General features: G+C 40.8%; 1 protein-coding gene across 2 annotated transcripts in view; it reads left to right on the plus strand.

Annotated features, from left to right (window-relative positions):
- The first annotated feature begins 13,968 nt into the window (after window positions 1-13,968).
- The window catches only part of stk3 (serine/threonine kinase 3 (STE20 homolog, yeast)), a 448,082-nt gene continuing 444,620 nt past the window's right edge, over window positions 13,969-17,430 (plus strand). For both annotated transcript variants that reach the window (XM_060823879.1, XM_060823880.1), the window contains exon 1: window positions 13,969-14,118. In XM_060823879.1, coding sequence (XP_060679862.1) covers window positions 14,096-14,118 — 23 coding nt within the window. In that variant the 5' untranslated portion in view covers window positions 13,969-14,095. The remainder of the gene's footprint in view (window positions 14,119-17,430) is intronic.

Below are 17,430 nucleotides of genomic sequence, written 5' to 3' on the forward strand. Positions count from 1 at the left end.
AGGATCTCTGACCAGCAAAATCAAATTGCAACCCTCTTCATCCTACAAATCCATCATTCAGGTTACTGTCCTTCCATAATTATGGTTACAGGTTCATTTTAAGCTTGGGGTAATACTGTGACCAGCTGAAATGATTAAGTCATTGCAGACTTGTGATTCATGTACTATTTTGCCTTGTGCATCTGACTGTGCTGTCTTCACTTTATTGCTGATAATATTGTACTTTAGCTCCAAAAAGGGGACAAAAAGGAACAGAAATAGTCGTTATTAGCAACCAATGGGTAATTTGCTGCTTTTGATGATTACCAATGCTATTCTGATGTGACACCCACTACTCTTATAACTGGTAGAGCTAAGAAGCTGCCTTTATATCTTTATTTTCTCCATCAATTTTTCTCCTTTTCATCTGCCCTCTGGATCCTCTACACCTTCTGTTAATTGGCCAAAGTGACTTATTTGAGTCAAATAGTTTGACTTCTTGATTAGTTTCAGAAGTCTTCATGCACAATGCCTGTAAACTAATTCAGATGCGGTAAAACGGGTGGACTCATCAGTGGCAAACAGAAGAAAATCATATACTTTATCCCAGTCATGGACTAGGTGCAGCAGATCATTGTTTGGGACTGGTGGCACTGAGCAAACATTCTCTGTGACTGTGGATGTAAAACCAAAGACTTCATAGAGTCATAGAGATGTACAGCATGGAAACAGACCCTTCGGTCCAACTCATCCATGCCAACTAGATATGCCAACCCAATCTAGTGCCACCTGCCAGCACCCAACCCATATTCCTTCAAACCCTTCCTATTCATATATCCATCCAGATGTCTTTTAAATGTTGCAATTGTACTAGCCTCCACTACTTCCTCTCACGGCTCATTCCATACATGTACCACTCTCTGCATGAAAAAGTTGCCCCTTTGGTCTCTTTTATATCTTTCCCCTCTCACCCTCGACCTATACCCTTTAGTTCTGGACTCCTCCATCCCAAACTTTGTCTATTTATCCTATCCATGCTCCTCATGATTTTATAAACCTCTATAAGGTCACCCCTCAGCCTCCGACACTCCAGGGAAAAGAGCCCCAGCCTATTCAACCTCTCCCCATAGCTCAAATCCTCCAATCTTGGCAACATCCTTGTTAATCTTTCCTGAACCCTTTCAAGTTTCATAACATCTTTCTGATAGGAAGACCAGAATTGCACCCAATATTCCAACAGGGACCTAACCGATGTCCTGTACAGCTGGTTATGCCTCGGTTACCTATGACATTCTTGAATACTTAGAACATGAACTTTGAAGATTGATCTGATTGGATCTTAGTGGGAAGACCATGTCAAATGAAGTCTTGGGTCAATTCCCTTACCACTGTTTTGGCAGATAGTTTTTTTCTGGGGAACAGCATCTGGGAATGGGTACTTTGGACAAGGGTCCCAGATAGCATACTAACATTTTACTGAATGGAACATTCAGACCATTGTGTCTGTTCTGCTACTTAATATAGTTATGGCTGGTCTAACACTTCAGTGTCTTTTATCTACATGATCCTATAACCTCTACACTTTGTTAATCAGGAATCTATCAATCTCTACTGTAAACATCCTGAAAATCTGGGGTAGTATTTGAGGTAGGTGGTCGAGTAGTAGTAAAGTCACTGGACAGTTAATCCAGAGCCCTAGGCTAATCCCACCATGGTGTAATTTGAATTGAATACAATTCTGAAACAAAATGCTAGTTTAATGGTGATCATCACTGTTGTAAAAACTCGTCACTAATATCCTGCAGAAAAGGAAATCTGTTTTCCTTACCTGGTCTGAGACAAAAAGGAAACTGCAGGCGCTGGAATCCAAGGTAGGCAAGCAGAAGGCCTGGCTTGCTGTGTTCTTCCAGCCTCCTGCTTGTCTCCTTCCTTACCTGCTCTGGCCTCCTTGTGATTCCAGACCCGCAGCAATATGGTTGATCCTTAGCTATAGACAATTACGGACAGACAATAATTGCTGACCTATCAAGCAATGTCCACAGCCATGAATGAATAAAAGAAACCTCTTTTGCCAATAATGAAAAATTTATCAACCTCTTCTTTAAATATACTCAAAGACTGAATTTCCACAGCCATTTGTGATAGTGAATTCTGGAGATTCATCACCAAGTAAAATCATTTCTCATCATTGCAGTCGTAAATAGCATCTCCCTAATTTTTACATTCTGCCTTTCAGTTCTATACTTTGCAACCAGGGAAGACATCTTTGCTATCATCTGTTGATCCTTCAACCATTTTGAAGGCTTCAAGGAGATCACTTCTCATTGTTAAAACTCGAGAGAATTCAGGCCAAGTATGCCCAATATTTTTTCATAGGTTAGCTCCACAATTATGGGAACAAATCTGTTGAACCTTCACTGGACTCCCTCTATGGCAATAATATCTTTCATAGAGTCATAGAGGAAACAGACCCTTTGGTCAAATCATCCATGCCAACCAGATATCCTAAATTAATCTAGTCCCATTTGCCAACAGATCCCTCTAAACCCTTCCTATTCACATACCCATCCAGATGCCTTTTAAATGTTGCAATTGTACCAGCCTCCATCACTTCCTCTGGCAGTCCATTCTATACATGCACCACCCTCTGCACGAAAATGTTGTCCCATGATTCCTTTTAAATCTTTACCCTCTCACTTTAAATGTATGCCTTCTAGTTTTGGACTCCCTTACCCTGGGGAAAAGACCTTGGCTGTTCACCTTATCCATACTCCTCATGATTTTATAAACTTCTATAAGGTCACCCCTCAGTTTCACATGGTCCAGAGAAAATACTACTTGTAGGCTTTAGCTGTAGCTCAATCTCTCCAAACTTGGCAACTTCCTTGTTAATCTTCTTTGAAGCCTTTCAAGTTTTACAATATCTTTCCTAGGAGGGAGACAAGAATTTAATGCAATATGTCAAAAGTGGCTTAATCAATGCCCTGCACAGCAGCAAAAAATGTCCTCCCATCATCTGTACTCATTGCACTGACCAATACAAGCAAGTGCACCAAATGTCTTCTTCACTATCCTTCTACCTGCAACTCCACTTTTAAGGAACAATGAACCTGCACTCCAAGGTCTCTTTATTCGGCAACACTTCACAGGACCTCACCATTAAGTGTATAAGTCCTGCCCTGATTTACCCCACCAAAATGTAGCACCTCACATTTATCTAGATTAAACTCCATCAACCATTCCTCAGGCCCATCTGATCAACATCTGCTGTATTCTGAGGTTACCTTCTTCACTGTCCACTCCACCACCAATTTTGGTGTCATCTGCAAACTTCCAAATCATTTACATAAATGACAAAAAACAGCAGACCCAACACCGAACCTTGTGGCACACCGCAGATCAGGTCTCCAGTCCGAAAAGCAACCCACCACCAACACCCTCTGTCTCCCACCTTCGAATCAATTTTGCATCAAAATGGCTAGCTCTCCCTGTATTCCATGTGATCTAACCTTCTTAACCAGTCTACTAGGAGGGACCTTGTTGAACATCTTACTGAAGTCCATATAGACAACATCCATCACTCTGCCCTCATCAATCCTCTTTGTCTACTTCTTCAAAAAACTCAAATCAAGTTACTCAGACATGATTTCTCATGAACGAAGCCATGTTGACTATCCCTAATCAGTACTTGCTTTTCGAAAGACATGTAAATCCTGTCCATCAGAATCCCCTCTAACAATGTGCCCACTGATGTCAGTCTCACCTGTCTACAGTTCCCTGGCTTTTCCTTACCACCTTTCTTAAATAATGGTACATGAGCCAACCTCCAGTCTTCTGGCACCTCACCCTTGGCTAGTGATAATACAAATATCTCAGCAATCACTTCCCTAGCTTCCACAAAGTTTTAGGTCGAGGGGATTTATCCACCTTTATGCATTTTAAGACATCCAGCACCGCCTTCTTTGCAATATGGACATTTTTCAAGATGTCGCTATTTATTTCCTCATGTTGTCTTGCTTCCATATTCTATTCCCAGTAAACACTGAGATTAAAAAAAAGGAAACTGCACACATTCCTCCAGATACATGTCTAACCAAGCTCCTATAATAATGAACTAAGACCATGTCATGTTATCAGTGCACCTCCACCAGTTCTTCCTTCTTTTCTGTCTTTACTATGCATCAAATATCATTGAATATTCCTTTCCCAGTCCTTGTCACTGTGCAGCCACATCTCTGTGTTAAAAAGTACATCATAACCAATTATCTTTCCTTGTTCCTTTAGATCAGCTATCTTGTTGTGAATAATGTTTGCATTCAGGTAGAGTGCCGTTAATATAGTCACCCTAAATCTTAACATAGTCTTTCGATCTCATTCTGCATTCAAGGCAAATTCACTGCTTGGCTTCTTGTTTACTTCTGTCTTTTAATCTCCAACTGCTTTTCTACTTCCTGTTACCAACTTAACTTTCTTCCAAATTGTGTTACATCACAGGTTCCCATGATACGCACAACCTATAAAGTAGTTGGGGTTTTCCCATAACTTGGCAGATATGGCATGCTCTGTAATATCCTTGCGGAATTGCAGCCAGTAAAAACACTGGCTGATGCAGACTTGGATTTTGTATATACTGACATGCCCAGCCACCAGAATTTTATGAGCCAGTCATAATATTTCATCATGCCTCATTAGTTCTGCCTTAGCTTCAGTGTGAACAGTCTTAACTAGTATTTTTAGTACTGAGTCAGCTTGATGGCTTCAATCAAAGAAGTTGGTGATTTATCAAATTTTGTTGTCTTATGGACTCTGGCGAAAGTTTCAGATAACCAGATCTCAGCGTCTCCTGTTTACAGAGCTCTCAGTGTCTGTTGCCTGAGCTTCTTTGGTTAGAAACAACACCAGGTTCTTTCCCCTGCAGTTGTTTGGTTAACTTGACCTCAGTGAGCTCCTCGGAGATCACCAGGTATGGTAATACCTTAGATCCTGATAGACCATTATCAAGAAGTAGATTTTAAAAGTCAACTTAACCAGGCTTTCTTGAGTTAATTGTGATAAAGGTGTCTTCTGGTCCATAAATTAATTTTAGAGATTGGATTTAAAAAAAAGAACAAAGGTGCTTACCTTTGTGAAAGAGCTTTAAAAAGAATAATTTGATCAGATAATCCTTTCTGAACAATGACCCAATCTAAACAGTGACCCAATCCAGTATGTGATAATGGTCAAGGAACCCTGGAATTTGAATGTGAATTTATTTTACTGTGGCAGTTATGACAGGTGGGGTAAGCACTGAGGGCCATTAGGTTGTTGTTTGGTTCAGTATAATAAAGGATTTATATTGATTTTAGAAAACCCAGAGAGTGCAAACTTTTAGACGGTTTAGAGGAGACCTGACTGGCTCGAAGGGCTGAATGGCCTACTCCTGCACCTATTGTCTATTGTCTGACTGGGTCCAGAAGCAAATGTGGATTCTCTTCTAAAAAGAACTTTAGAACAGTTCAGGGAAAGCACAATGACCTCAGTAGAAAAGTTTTCGCTGCGCAACTTCCAGACGAGGGCCTTTTGGTTAGAAAAATGCAAATTATTCAAAGCTTAGAACACTTAAGCTTTCTGTTTAGTGAATATTTGTTAAAAAAAACTTCACAGTTCACAGGAAAGAACTGGGGAGAATCAGTTAAGTCAACTTTAGATTTGATGTAGAAGGGTAATTTCTCCAGATTTGAGAGTCTGTAATGGATAGTTTTGGGAAACATGATAAAACTATGGATGTTGCTAGCTTGGCCAGCTTGCCCATCTCTGATTGCCCAGAGGGTAGTTAAGACTCAACCACATTGCCCTAGTTCTGGACTCACATGTAGACCAGACCAGGTAAAGACAGCAGATTTCCTTCCAGAACATGTTTCAGCAAATGAGCTGCACATTCACTAAAATTAAAAAAAAGCTATGATCTGTCAAGCCAGATTTAATTCTAGGATCTGATTTGTTTTGTACTATCATCAGCTGGAATCATAACATGACAAAAGGAGAGGTCTATTATTAAATGTAAGAAGAAATAATAACAAAACACATACATAAATATTATAATTGAGAGATTAGTACAAGAAAATTTTAAAAATATATAGGATCAGTCTCTGAGTCCTGTGGAAAGTAGACAATGAGATGTTATGGTTGTTATGTTGAGTGATACAGCCATTTACCTCTCAGCTCTGTGGGGCCATAAGTCTCATTCATTTCGAGCTTATTCTTGAAACATTGATTCTCCTATTCCTTGGATGCTGCCTGACCTGCTGCACCTTTCCAGCACCACACTTTTTGATTCTGCTCTTCAGTATCTGGAGTCCTCACTTTCTCCTTGATAATGCCAACACTCATGTTTAGAAGCAGTTAATTTCAAGACACTTGGCTTCTGAAAGGTATTTGCTCTGTTCCTTTTGATGGTTGTTTCCCTTGTTTCAAACAAAGAATGGGTAAAAGACTAACCATTGGTTTTACCTGCAGCATAGGGATGCCTTGGGATTTTCATAGCTGTCACCCTTATAGAACCCATTTCCCCCCTTAACTTACACAAAAAGGGAATGAAACTGGATTTAAACTCTGTTCTTGTGCATTCTTGAAAGGGGAAAATGCAAACGTGTCTACAGTTTGGGTCAAAACCTGTAGTTGCCTTTCACCAATTCAAGTGATTTCACTGGCTACATTCCCTGTGACCACAGGAATTATTTTACCAACCATCAAGAAGAATTGTATAGTTGCAGCATTGGGAATTAATTAATCCAATTATTTACATTTCCTTGCTCCATCTCCAAACTCCACCTTCCTCAGTAACACACATGTCCTGAGTGTGCCCTTCCTAGTGTGTTTGTATTCTTTTCATTATATGTTGACAACTGCATACAGTACTCGAAAAGGTAGTCTAACTGTTGTTAAAAGTTGGTTTAACACAACCTTCCTACTTTTCAAATCATCTCTCTAGCTTGGCTTACTTTTTCAAAAATGGAATCGAAAACTTCTTTAATTTGGGATCAGAGCATTGGTGGCAAGGCTAGTTTTAGTTGTCCATTCAAATCAGAGGGATTTGAAGAGGTAATCCCTGCTATGAGTCTGCAGTCACAGTAGGCTCAATGTGTAATGATGGCGGGTTCCTTCTCTAAAGGACATTAGAAAACTAGGTGGGTTTTTAACAATAATTGATGATGAGTACATAGTTACTATTACTGAAGTTAGCTTTCATTTCCCAAATTTATCAATTAAATTTATGCAATTTTTTTTGAATGGAGCAGATTCAATGGACCAAAGGATATTCTTCTACGCTGTAGACCTCTATGACTCCATGACCAGCTGCTGTGGTAGGATTTGAACCCATGCACCCAGAACATTAGCCTGGGCTTGTAGGTTACTAGTCCAGTGATATTACCACTTTGTCACTATCACTCCAAAGTCTGCTTTTCAGCAGCTGCTTTCCAATATAAATTGGAATATATGTGGTTTGCCCTCTCGGCTAAGGTAAAAGATTCTGTGGCCACCATTACAAAAGAAAGGGGAGTCCTTAGGCTGAATTTATCTCTCAATCACAATCACCAAAGGTAGATTATCTAAACACTATCTCAAATGCCACTTGTGGGAGAATGCTGTGCACAAATTGGCTGCCACATTTCCCACTGTACAAAAATTACTATGCTTCCAATGTACTTAATTGGCTGCAAAGAACTTTGCAACACATTGAGTTTGTGAAAGGAAGCAGATTAATACATATTTTTCTGCCAAGGTGTTTCACTTGACATTGAGCCAAATCCAAAGCTTTAAAACTTCCAAGATTTTTTTCTGACATTCTGCCAGACCACATTAATTTGCATAGTTTTTTTTGTATTTTTGAAGTCCATGTTTGAATAAAGTTTGGAAAAATTGGATGCAATTTTCCACTTTCATTTGGATCAAAGGATTTTGTGTGAAATTGAAGGATAAGGCAGCTTAGTGTTTATGGCACAATGGTCAATAGCTCACCTCCTGTCATAACAAATTAGAAAACTGATTCTAACAAATCTGGGACTTTGTGGCTACAAATGTCAGGTAAAATGATAAAAATTGCTGCATTAATTTAAAAAAACACTTGCCTTTCCTGGCCTCCATGCAACTGCTAATAGATTCAATGTTATAGCACGAGCAAATTAAGTAAAATAGTGCTAACCATGGAAAGAAAACAAGTTAATGTGTTATACAACAGAAAATTGTCCAAATAATAGATTCTGTAGCATTTTTGATACTCACGATGATCCTCTGATAATCTGACATCTCAACCCGTTAAAAATCTAATAATCAGGGGTTAGCAAAAGAAAATGAATAGCTCTAAATTGACATGCAAATTGAAAGCAACATATACACAAAATGCATCACCACGCCAAATGAAAAGAAAATCTGAACATCAAACAATCACTGTTCTTCAATTTCCTTTTTCTATCTTTTGAGAAATCCAAAATTGAGCAGAAAATATTTGATGCAAATGCTATGGATTTTCAGAATCTCTCCCATAGAGGGCTCTGAATGTTCAATTATTGAATATATTTAAAAGAATCAACAGATTTATAGACACTAAGGGAATGAAACAATATGGATAAAATGAGGGGATGGGAATTGAAGTAACGGGTCATCATTGATTAGCAGGGCAAAGCTGAATGGTCTAATTTTGCCCCTAACTTATGTATTCTTATGTTCTGTACTTATACTTAGTGGTAACCACTAGAAATGGTTTGTGAATAAACAAAAAAGGTGCGAGAGTAGGCCGTTCAGCCTCTCTATCCTGCTCCACCATTTAATAAGATTATGGCTGATCTAGCTGTAGCTCTAATTCATTCCCACCTATTCAGCTCTTAACCTTTTACTTCCTTGCTTGCCATCAATCTATCCATCGCTATTCTAAAATTATTAAAAGATTCTGCCTCTACCACCTTTTCAAGAAGCCAGTTCCAAAGGCTCTTGGCCCTTAGTTCTAGATTCTGTCACATGAGGAACATCTCCCCCCGGCCCCCCAGGCAACCCATCGATAACCACTAGGGATCTTACATGTTTTAATTAAGTTGTCTGTTAGAATTCCAAACTCCAGCAAATAGAAGCCTAACCTGTCCAGCCTTCCTCATAATCCACTCATTCTCGGCCATAGTCTGGTAATTTTCCAAATAAATGCTAATAGATTTACATCCTTCCTTCAGTAGGGTGATCAATACTGTACACAGTACTTCAGATATGGGTCTCACCAGCGCCTTGTGTATAATTGAAGCACAATCTTCTTACTTTCGTATTCAATATCATAATAAATTATAACACCCCATTAGCTTTCCTAATTACTTGGTATACCTGCTCACTAACCTTCTGTGATTTGCACACTAGGAACCCAGATTACTGTGAACCTGAAAACTCTGCAATCTTTCACCATTTAAATAATTTGCTTCTTTGTCATTCTTCCTGCAAATATGAACAATTTCACATTTCTGCATGCTGTACTACATTTGTCAAATCTTTGCCTACTTACTTAGAAATATATTTTTGTAGCCTCTTATATCCTCTTCACAACTTATCTTACAACCTACCTCTCATTGTGTCATCAGCAAACTGAGCATTCATACCATCTCTTCCTTCATTCACTTGATTTGATTTATTGTCATTTTATGAAGTTGACGGCATGTACTGTACCTTTAAAAGAGTGAATGTTGTTTTGCACTGAGAGCTTAACAAGAGCAGTCTCAGAAGTGTACTGGAAAATTGAAAACATGTAACATTTGGCTGTGAAATAGATACCTGAATTGGTTGCTATTTTGACAATTCAAGTTTAATCAATCAGTTTAAATTATGCCCTGGGATACTAAAACCCAATCCAGTTTGAATTTATTGTTTTGCCAATATTGAACCAATGAGACGATCCAATGTTGGGGATATAAAAAAAGGCAAGCATTTTGAAAATCAGACAGCATAACTGTCATTGAGAGAGACTCAAGACATTGAAACACTCTCTATCAAAGGCACCTTCGTATTGGGCAGCAAGGTGGCTCAGTGGTTAGCATTGCTGCCTCACAGCGCAGGGACCCGGGTTCAATTCCCACCTCTGGCAACTATCTGTGTGGAGCTTGCAAGTTCTCCCCGGTCTGCGTGGGTTTTCTCCCACATGTACAAAACATGTGCAGGTTGGGGGAATTGGCCATCTAAACTGCTGATAGTGTTAAGTGCATTAGTCAGGGGTAAATGCAGGGGAACAAGTCTGGGTGGGCTGCACTTTGGAGAGTCAGTGTGGACTTGTTGGGCGGAAGGGTCGGTTTCCACTCTGTATGGAATCTAATCTAACCATATGACACATCTTCACAGTAAAAAGAAAGATGACCCAGGGAGGTTTTCAGCCAGAAGACAGACACCAAAGACAATAGCTGCTGTATGGTGTTGAAATTAAGTTGATGTAATTTTAATAAGTGTTTTATTGGAATAGTATATTGTTATAGAGGTGGAGGCAGGTAATAAACAGTTAAGAGAAAGTGGGGGCTTATAGTTATGAATAGAAGTTGTTTAATGTTTACTATTAGAGTTAAAGAATAAACTGATATTATTGTCTTTAAATAGTGGAATTTGGGAGCTCACCGTCACTCATATTTTAACAGACTACGAGGTGAGGTGAGCTTTTCTGGATATATGGTTTAATTAACAGAAGGGTTCACCGTCGTATAGTAACACTAAGTACAGGTACACAAACCTTTATCCGAAACCCTCAGGACCAGCTGGTTTTTGGAATTCTGGGTTTTTCAGTGACAATTTTATGGTGAAATTTAAAAAAATCTTATCAAACAGCAGACAGACCTGTGAGTACTATGGGCCCTGAGACAGAATTGACGCCTGCCAGTGCTGGGCCATGCCCTCAGCGTGACGTGGGTCGAATGGGTGTGGAGTTGGATTAACTGTTTGCATGCCAAACAAACTTGTTAATGAGAAAAGAAACTTTACAAGAAAAACTTCGAATTCCAGATAAAGGATTGTCTACCTGTACAGTGAAAAGTTTTGTTTGTGTGCAATACAGGCAGATCATAGTAAGCAAGACATATAGATAATAGGGTGAAAATAAAACTTGGACAGAGTAAGGCATATAGGTTACAGGATGTGCACTAAACAAGATAAACATTAACAAGATCAGCATTATTTGAAGTTAGAGAGTCTATTCATCAGTCTAATAATGGCAGATGAACCTGCTGGTGCATGTGTTCAAGATTCTGTATCTTTTGCCTGACAGAAGAGGTTGTAGGAGAGCATGACTGGGGTGGGATGGGTCTTTGATGAATTTGGCAGTCTTTCTGATACAACGAGAGGTGTAAATGGAGTCAATGATTGGGAGGTTGGCTTCCGTAATGGTTTGAGCTGGAGTTTCCTATGGCCTGGGCAAAACAGCCATATCAGGTTGTTATGTGCACAGACAGCATGACTTCTATGGTGCATCTGTATATGTTGGTGAGGGACATGCCAAATTTCCTGAGCTGCCTCAGGAAGAGGTGTTGTTGTGCCTTCTTGACTGTAGCCTCTATGTGGGAAGTCCAGGACAAGTTGTTGGTTATTGTCACTTCAAAGAATTTGATGCTCTCAACCCTCTTAACCTCCGTTCTGTTGATGTAAATGGGGACATATTCTCCTTTCTTTCTGAAGTCAATGATCAGTTCTTCAGTTTTGGTGACATTGAGAAGAGGTTGTTATCGCTGCACCATTCACCAAGCCCTCTAACTCCTTTCTGTATTCTGATTCATCGTTGTTTGATATTTGTCCCACCATGGTGGTGTCGTCAGCAAACTAGCAGATTGCGGTTGTTCAGAATTTGGCAAAGCAGTCATGGATGTACAGGGAGTACAGAAGGGGGCTGAGAATGTATTCTTTTGGGCACGTCCAGTGTTGAATGTTATCGTGGAGGTGCTGCAGTTGTCTACTTTCACTGATTGCAGTCTATGTTTTAGGAAGCTAAGGACCCAGTTGCAGAGAGCAGAGCTGAGACCTAGGTCTTGGAGTTTTGAGAGAAGTATGGGAGGATAATGCTGTAGAAGATGGAGCTAAGAAGGAGTCGATAAGCAGGAGTCTGACTTAGGTGTTCTTGTTGGTAAAAACAATGACTGCAGATGCTGGAAACCAGATTCTGGATTAGTGGTGCTGGAAGAGCACAGCAGTTCAGGCAGCATCCAAAGTGCAGCGAAATTGACGTTTCGGGAAAAAGCCCTTCATCAGGAATAAAGGCAGTGAGCCTGAAGTGTGGAGAGATAAGCTAGAGGAGGGTGGGGGTGGGGAGAAAGTAGCATAGAATGCCTGAAGCGTGGAGAAATAGGTGTTCTTGTTGTCCAAATGGTCCAGGCATGGCTAGGGAAACACTGTCCACTGTGGACCTGTTATGTCAGTAGGCAAATTGGAGGGGATCGAGGCAGGATGGAAGCCTAGAGTTGATGTGGGCCATGACCAGCCTCTCAAAGCATTTCACGCTTCTGGAGGTCAGAGCTGTTGTCCTTAAGGCTGTTTGCATTTGCTTTTTAGGTCACTTATATAAATTGTCAATAGTCAAGATCCCAGCAGTGACCCCTATAGCACACCATTTGTTACATCTTCCCAGAAACTGCCATTTGGGCACGTCCATGTCTATTCCCTGCTTCCTATTAATCTTCTACTGATGCCAATATGCTACTCTCTACACTGTGGACTTTTATTTTCCACTATAACCTCTGGAAACATAAGGACTGATTCTTCCTTTTTGGCCTGAGCACATGTTGCTTCCTCAAAGAACTTCAGTAGATTAGTGAAACATGATTTCACAAAACCATGTTGCATGCCCAATTATCTTGAACCCATTTAAGTGCCCGGCTATAACTATTTTAATATCAACTTTTAGCAATTTTTCTATTACAGATTTTAAGCAAACTGGGATATAATTTTTTTGTTTTCTTTACTGTTTGAATAAAGGAGTTACATTTGCTTATCTGCCAAACTAATGTGACCATTCTTGAACCTAAAACATTCAGAAATGTAAAGTTGATTTCCAGGGTAGGCCACTGCTGCATTCGGTGGTGGTGGGGGAACAAAAAGAAAACGTATATGTTTTGAGATAACTTCTTTTAACATTCCTATTTAGACACTTGCAATCAACCTGTTCTGATGTGTTATGGCACACCTTCGGAGCAGGTGGGACTTGAACCAAGCATTCTACCTCTGAGGCAGGGTCATTAACACTGCACCACCTTAACCTTCACATTAGCCAATGATTCATGCAAACAACTGGTGTCTCCATTTCCAATACTGAATGAATAAATAGAGGAACTCTCGTTGTGCAGGGGACTGGGTTCAGGTCTCACCTGCTCCAGAGGTACGTAATGAGATCTCTGGACAGCTTGATTTGAGAGTCATACCCTACTTTTGACTGGGAAAGCTGGGCTCCCTGATGACAGACATGTTGGTCAATCTGAGCGGGCATTGGCAGCAGCGCAAGGTGGCCATGTGATGACATCTCCCGGAATATGTTTCGAGAGTGTGATGCTGAAAAAGCACAACAGGTCAGGCAGCATCCGAGGAGCTGGAGAACCGACGTTTCGGGTAACAGCCCTTCGTCAGGGACGAGGCTCCCGGAGTATGTCCAGCCAGAGTTATAGCAATATCGTTAAGCCAGCCGACTGACTTTTGTTTCCGTCAGATTTCTCATTAATTTTTCTCCTTCAAAAAAATCAAACGGTTTAAAAGTGAGCCAGTCAGGACGTCGTTTTGCTCCAAGATCAGTTAGTCACAAACGGCGAAGGCAGAAGAATTGACCTCTGACGACAGGATCCTGACCAGCCGAGCTGATTGACAGGTCGACGCATCCACACTTCTGGGAAGATTGAGTTCCGGAGCTCCCACCAATGGGATGGTCAAGGAGGCGGGCCGAGGGAGCGGGAGGATTGCCGGCGTCTCCAGCTGCCGTTTTGGAAGAGGGTTGGGGGGGTGAGGAGGAGTGGTGGAGAGAGGGGCGCGTGCTGTGACGTCAGGCGAGCTGGACGAGTGGCGGGGCGCGGGGCGAGCATGGCGGTTTGAAAGTCTAACTGTCGTAACTGCCTTTCCAATCGTCGCACGTTGAAAAGGCGTCACCGTCGCAATGGAGCCGTCGGCGCCCAAAAGGTAGCGACAACCCCTTCGGAGACGTCGAGGGGCGGTGTGTGGGGGTGGAGGCGGGTCGTACGATGCATGAAATGTAATGGTTGTTTACAGGAAGAAGAACATTTTAGAGATTTTCTTCTCCTCACACACTCCCAGTTTATATTTGTGCACGTTGTTCTTGAATCAGTCCAAAAAGGCATTAAAGTTCCACTGTTTTGTTTAATGTTGCTTGCTGCTTTCCAAATAGAAGTGACTATCATTTTAGACTTGTTTATAAAATCGATTTTTTTGATCTGGATGAAGTGGTGTCGAGGGGGAGTTTTAAAAAAAATGAATACTTCTGAGGAAATCTAATTCAGGGAGACTATGTTCCCGATTTCTGGAGTTCTCTTTTGATTTCACTTTCCATCGGGTGTAACTTGAAGATGGAGTTGTGCTTCCCAGCACCTTGTTTTAGTTCAGCTTGCTAAAATGTCACAGACCACTTCATGGCTAATCATGCACTTTTGAAGATCTGTCATTGACACTATTTTCTTTACAGGGAAGTCCCAGAAATTAAAAATCTGATACAACTGATTAGAACCTGCCCTTGGTGATGTTCGTTGAGGAAAGGCTGTGAGTTCAAGTAGGGCCTGTGGCACAGATACTTGATGGAGCATTGCAGACTAGAGTTGCGTACCGGGTACATGTAGAATCCCAGATTCTGCAGATTTTGTCAGAATTGTCCAAGAAATTGAAGGTTCTAATGGACAAAATTCTCTTGTAGTTTGAACCCTCTGAAAAAAATCCATGAAAGGCAAAGAATTCAGGGTGTTCCTATTCAGTTAATAACTACTCAGGAAAATTAGATAGAGTCATGGAGATGTACAGCACGAAAACAAACCCTTCGGTCCATCTCGTTTAATCCGACCCAATGTAGTCCTGCCTGCCAGCACCCGGCCCATAATCCTCCAATTCTATTCATATAGCAGTCCAGATGCCTTTTAAATGTTGCAATTGTACTAGCCTTCACCACTTCCTCTGGCAGCTCATTCCATACACGTACTACCCTCTCTGAAAAGGTTGCCCCTTAGGTCTCTCTTATATCTTTCCCCTCTCACCCTAAACCTATGGCCTCTAGTTCTGGACTCCCCCATCCCAGAGAAAAGACTTTGTTTGTTTGTTTATCTAATCCATGCTTCTTATGATTTTATAAACCTCCACAAGGTCACCCCTCAGCCTCTGACACTCCAGGGAAAACAGCCCCAGCCTATTCAGTCTCTCCCTTTACTTCAAATCCTCTAGTCCTGGCAACATCCTTGTAAATCTTTTCTGAACCCTTTCCAGTTTCACAACACCTTTCTGATAGGAAGGAAATCAGAATTGCACGCAGTATTCTAACAGTGGCCTAACCCAATGTCCTGTACAGCCGCAACATGACTCCCAACTCCTGTGCTCAATACTGTGACCAATAAAAGAAAGCATACCAAACGCCGCCTTCACTATCCTATCTACTTGAACATAGTTTAATTCCTGGGTAGTTATTAAGCTGACTATCCACCTAATAACACTACCTCAGCAACATCCATGGGGAGAAATCAGAGTAACTGTGTAAAATCCAGTGACTTTTCATCAGAACTTGCTGAGTCTTGCCAGCAATTTCTATTTTAAAGGGAATGAGATTTTCCTGATGTTTATTTTTCAAACAATTTTTCACAAATCAGATTATCTGATCAGCCAATTTAACTGCCAGGGCAAAATAGACTGAAGACCGCGTATAGGTAAATTAGATTAAATTAGATTCCCTACAGTATGGAAACAGGTCTTTCGGCCCAACAAGTCCACACCGACCCTCTGAAGATACCCATTCCCTTTATTCTATATTTACCCCTGCCTAATGCACATCACACTAGCCAATTCACCTGACCTGCACATCTTTGGATTGTGGGAGGAAACCCACACAGACATGGGGAGAAAGTGGAAACTCCACACAGTCGCCTGAGGCAGGAATTGAACTCGTGTCCCTGGTGCTGTGAGACGCCACTGTGCCACCCTCATGGGATTGGTATAGTTTATTGTTTGTTGTTCGCTGTAGACATGGTGGACCAAAGAGCCTATTTCTGATTCTGTTTCCTGAATAATGCCACATTGCTTTTTGTTAGAATGCTGTGTGTAAATTGGCTGCCCTGATTCCAACATTAAAACACTTCAAAAGTACCTAATTGGCTGTAAAGTGTTGTGATATCCTCATGCTTTGAAAGTTGCTGTAGATGTGCAAGCCTTTTTTTATCCTTTTTCTGATTAAGTTTAGCTGGAACTTCTATAGATGTTGCCCACTTTTCATATGAGATCTTTTGTGTCTATTTCTTCTCACAGATGGGGCCAGCACACCATCTGAAAATGACATCTCCAGCTGAGCACCAGTCCTTAAGTACTGTGCATAAGAACATAGGGCGTAAGAGCATAAGTAGACAAAGTGAACTTTAAAACCTATTTCAGTATTCAGTGCAATCTAGTTTGATAGATTAGGTTGGGATATCTGGTCAGCATGGATGATTTGGACTGAAGGGTCTGTTTCTGTGCTGTACATTTCTATGACCTTCTGGCTTAGTTTCACTTGCCTGCCTCTTCCCTTTCTCTCTTGATTTCCTGTTAAACATTGAGATATTCAATTTATGTCTACAACTTCCTTGGGTAGAAAATTGCGAGGAACACAACCTGTGATTTCTCCTCAAATCCATCGTAAATCCTCAACCTTTAACCTTTGGGCTGTGCTGCTGTGACCTAGACTCCCCAAAAGATCTCTTTGTGCTTACTCTGCCAAGCCCCTGCAAAATCTTGTGTGTTTCCAGGAACTCACTTCTCATTCTTCTGAAAGTCCAGATTGTCTCAAGTTACTCAGCCTCCAATCAGAGAACAGTTTTCCCAATCCAGGAATTCACCTAGATGAATCTTTGTGTTACCTCCAAGGCAAACACAGAAAGTTCTTCTGTAATGCAATGGTTGCGTTCTTTGCAAACCCATATTATAGAAAAAATTGTGCTTTAGAAGTTGAGCTTAGTGTTGGCAATATAATCATGCTACAGCCAACACACGTTTTAAAAGTTCGTACTTTAGAGACCGTGTCCTCAGTTCGTCAATTGCATTACAGCAAATTCGTGTTAACAAAACATGCGTTATAGCAGAATGATCAGTATATTTTTTGGATATGGAGATTAAAACTGTACTATGCTTTGTGTGGTCTTGCCAAAGTTCTACATAGTACAATTGTAATAAAACTTCCTTAAGCAATTGCTTTCCTAATTGCTGATGTATCAGCATCCACTGTGTCACTTTTACAAGGGTATCCAAGTA

This window comes from Hemiscyllium ocellatum, chromosome 4 (genome assembly GCF_020745735.1).
Source record: "Hemiscyllium ocellatum isolate sHemOce1 chromosome 4, sHemOce1.pat.X.cur, whole genome shotgun sequence".
NCBI lineage: Eukaryota > Metazoa > Chordata > Chondrichthyes > Orectolobiformes > Hemiscylliidae > Hemiscyllium > Hemiscyllium ocellatum.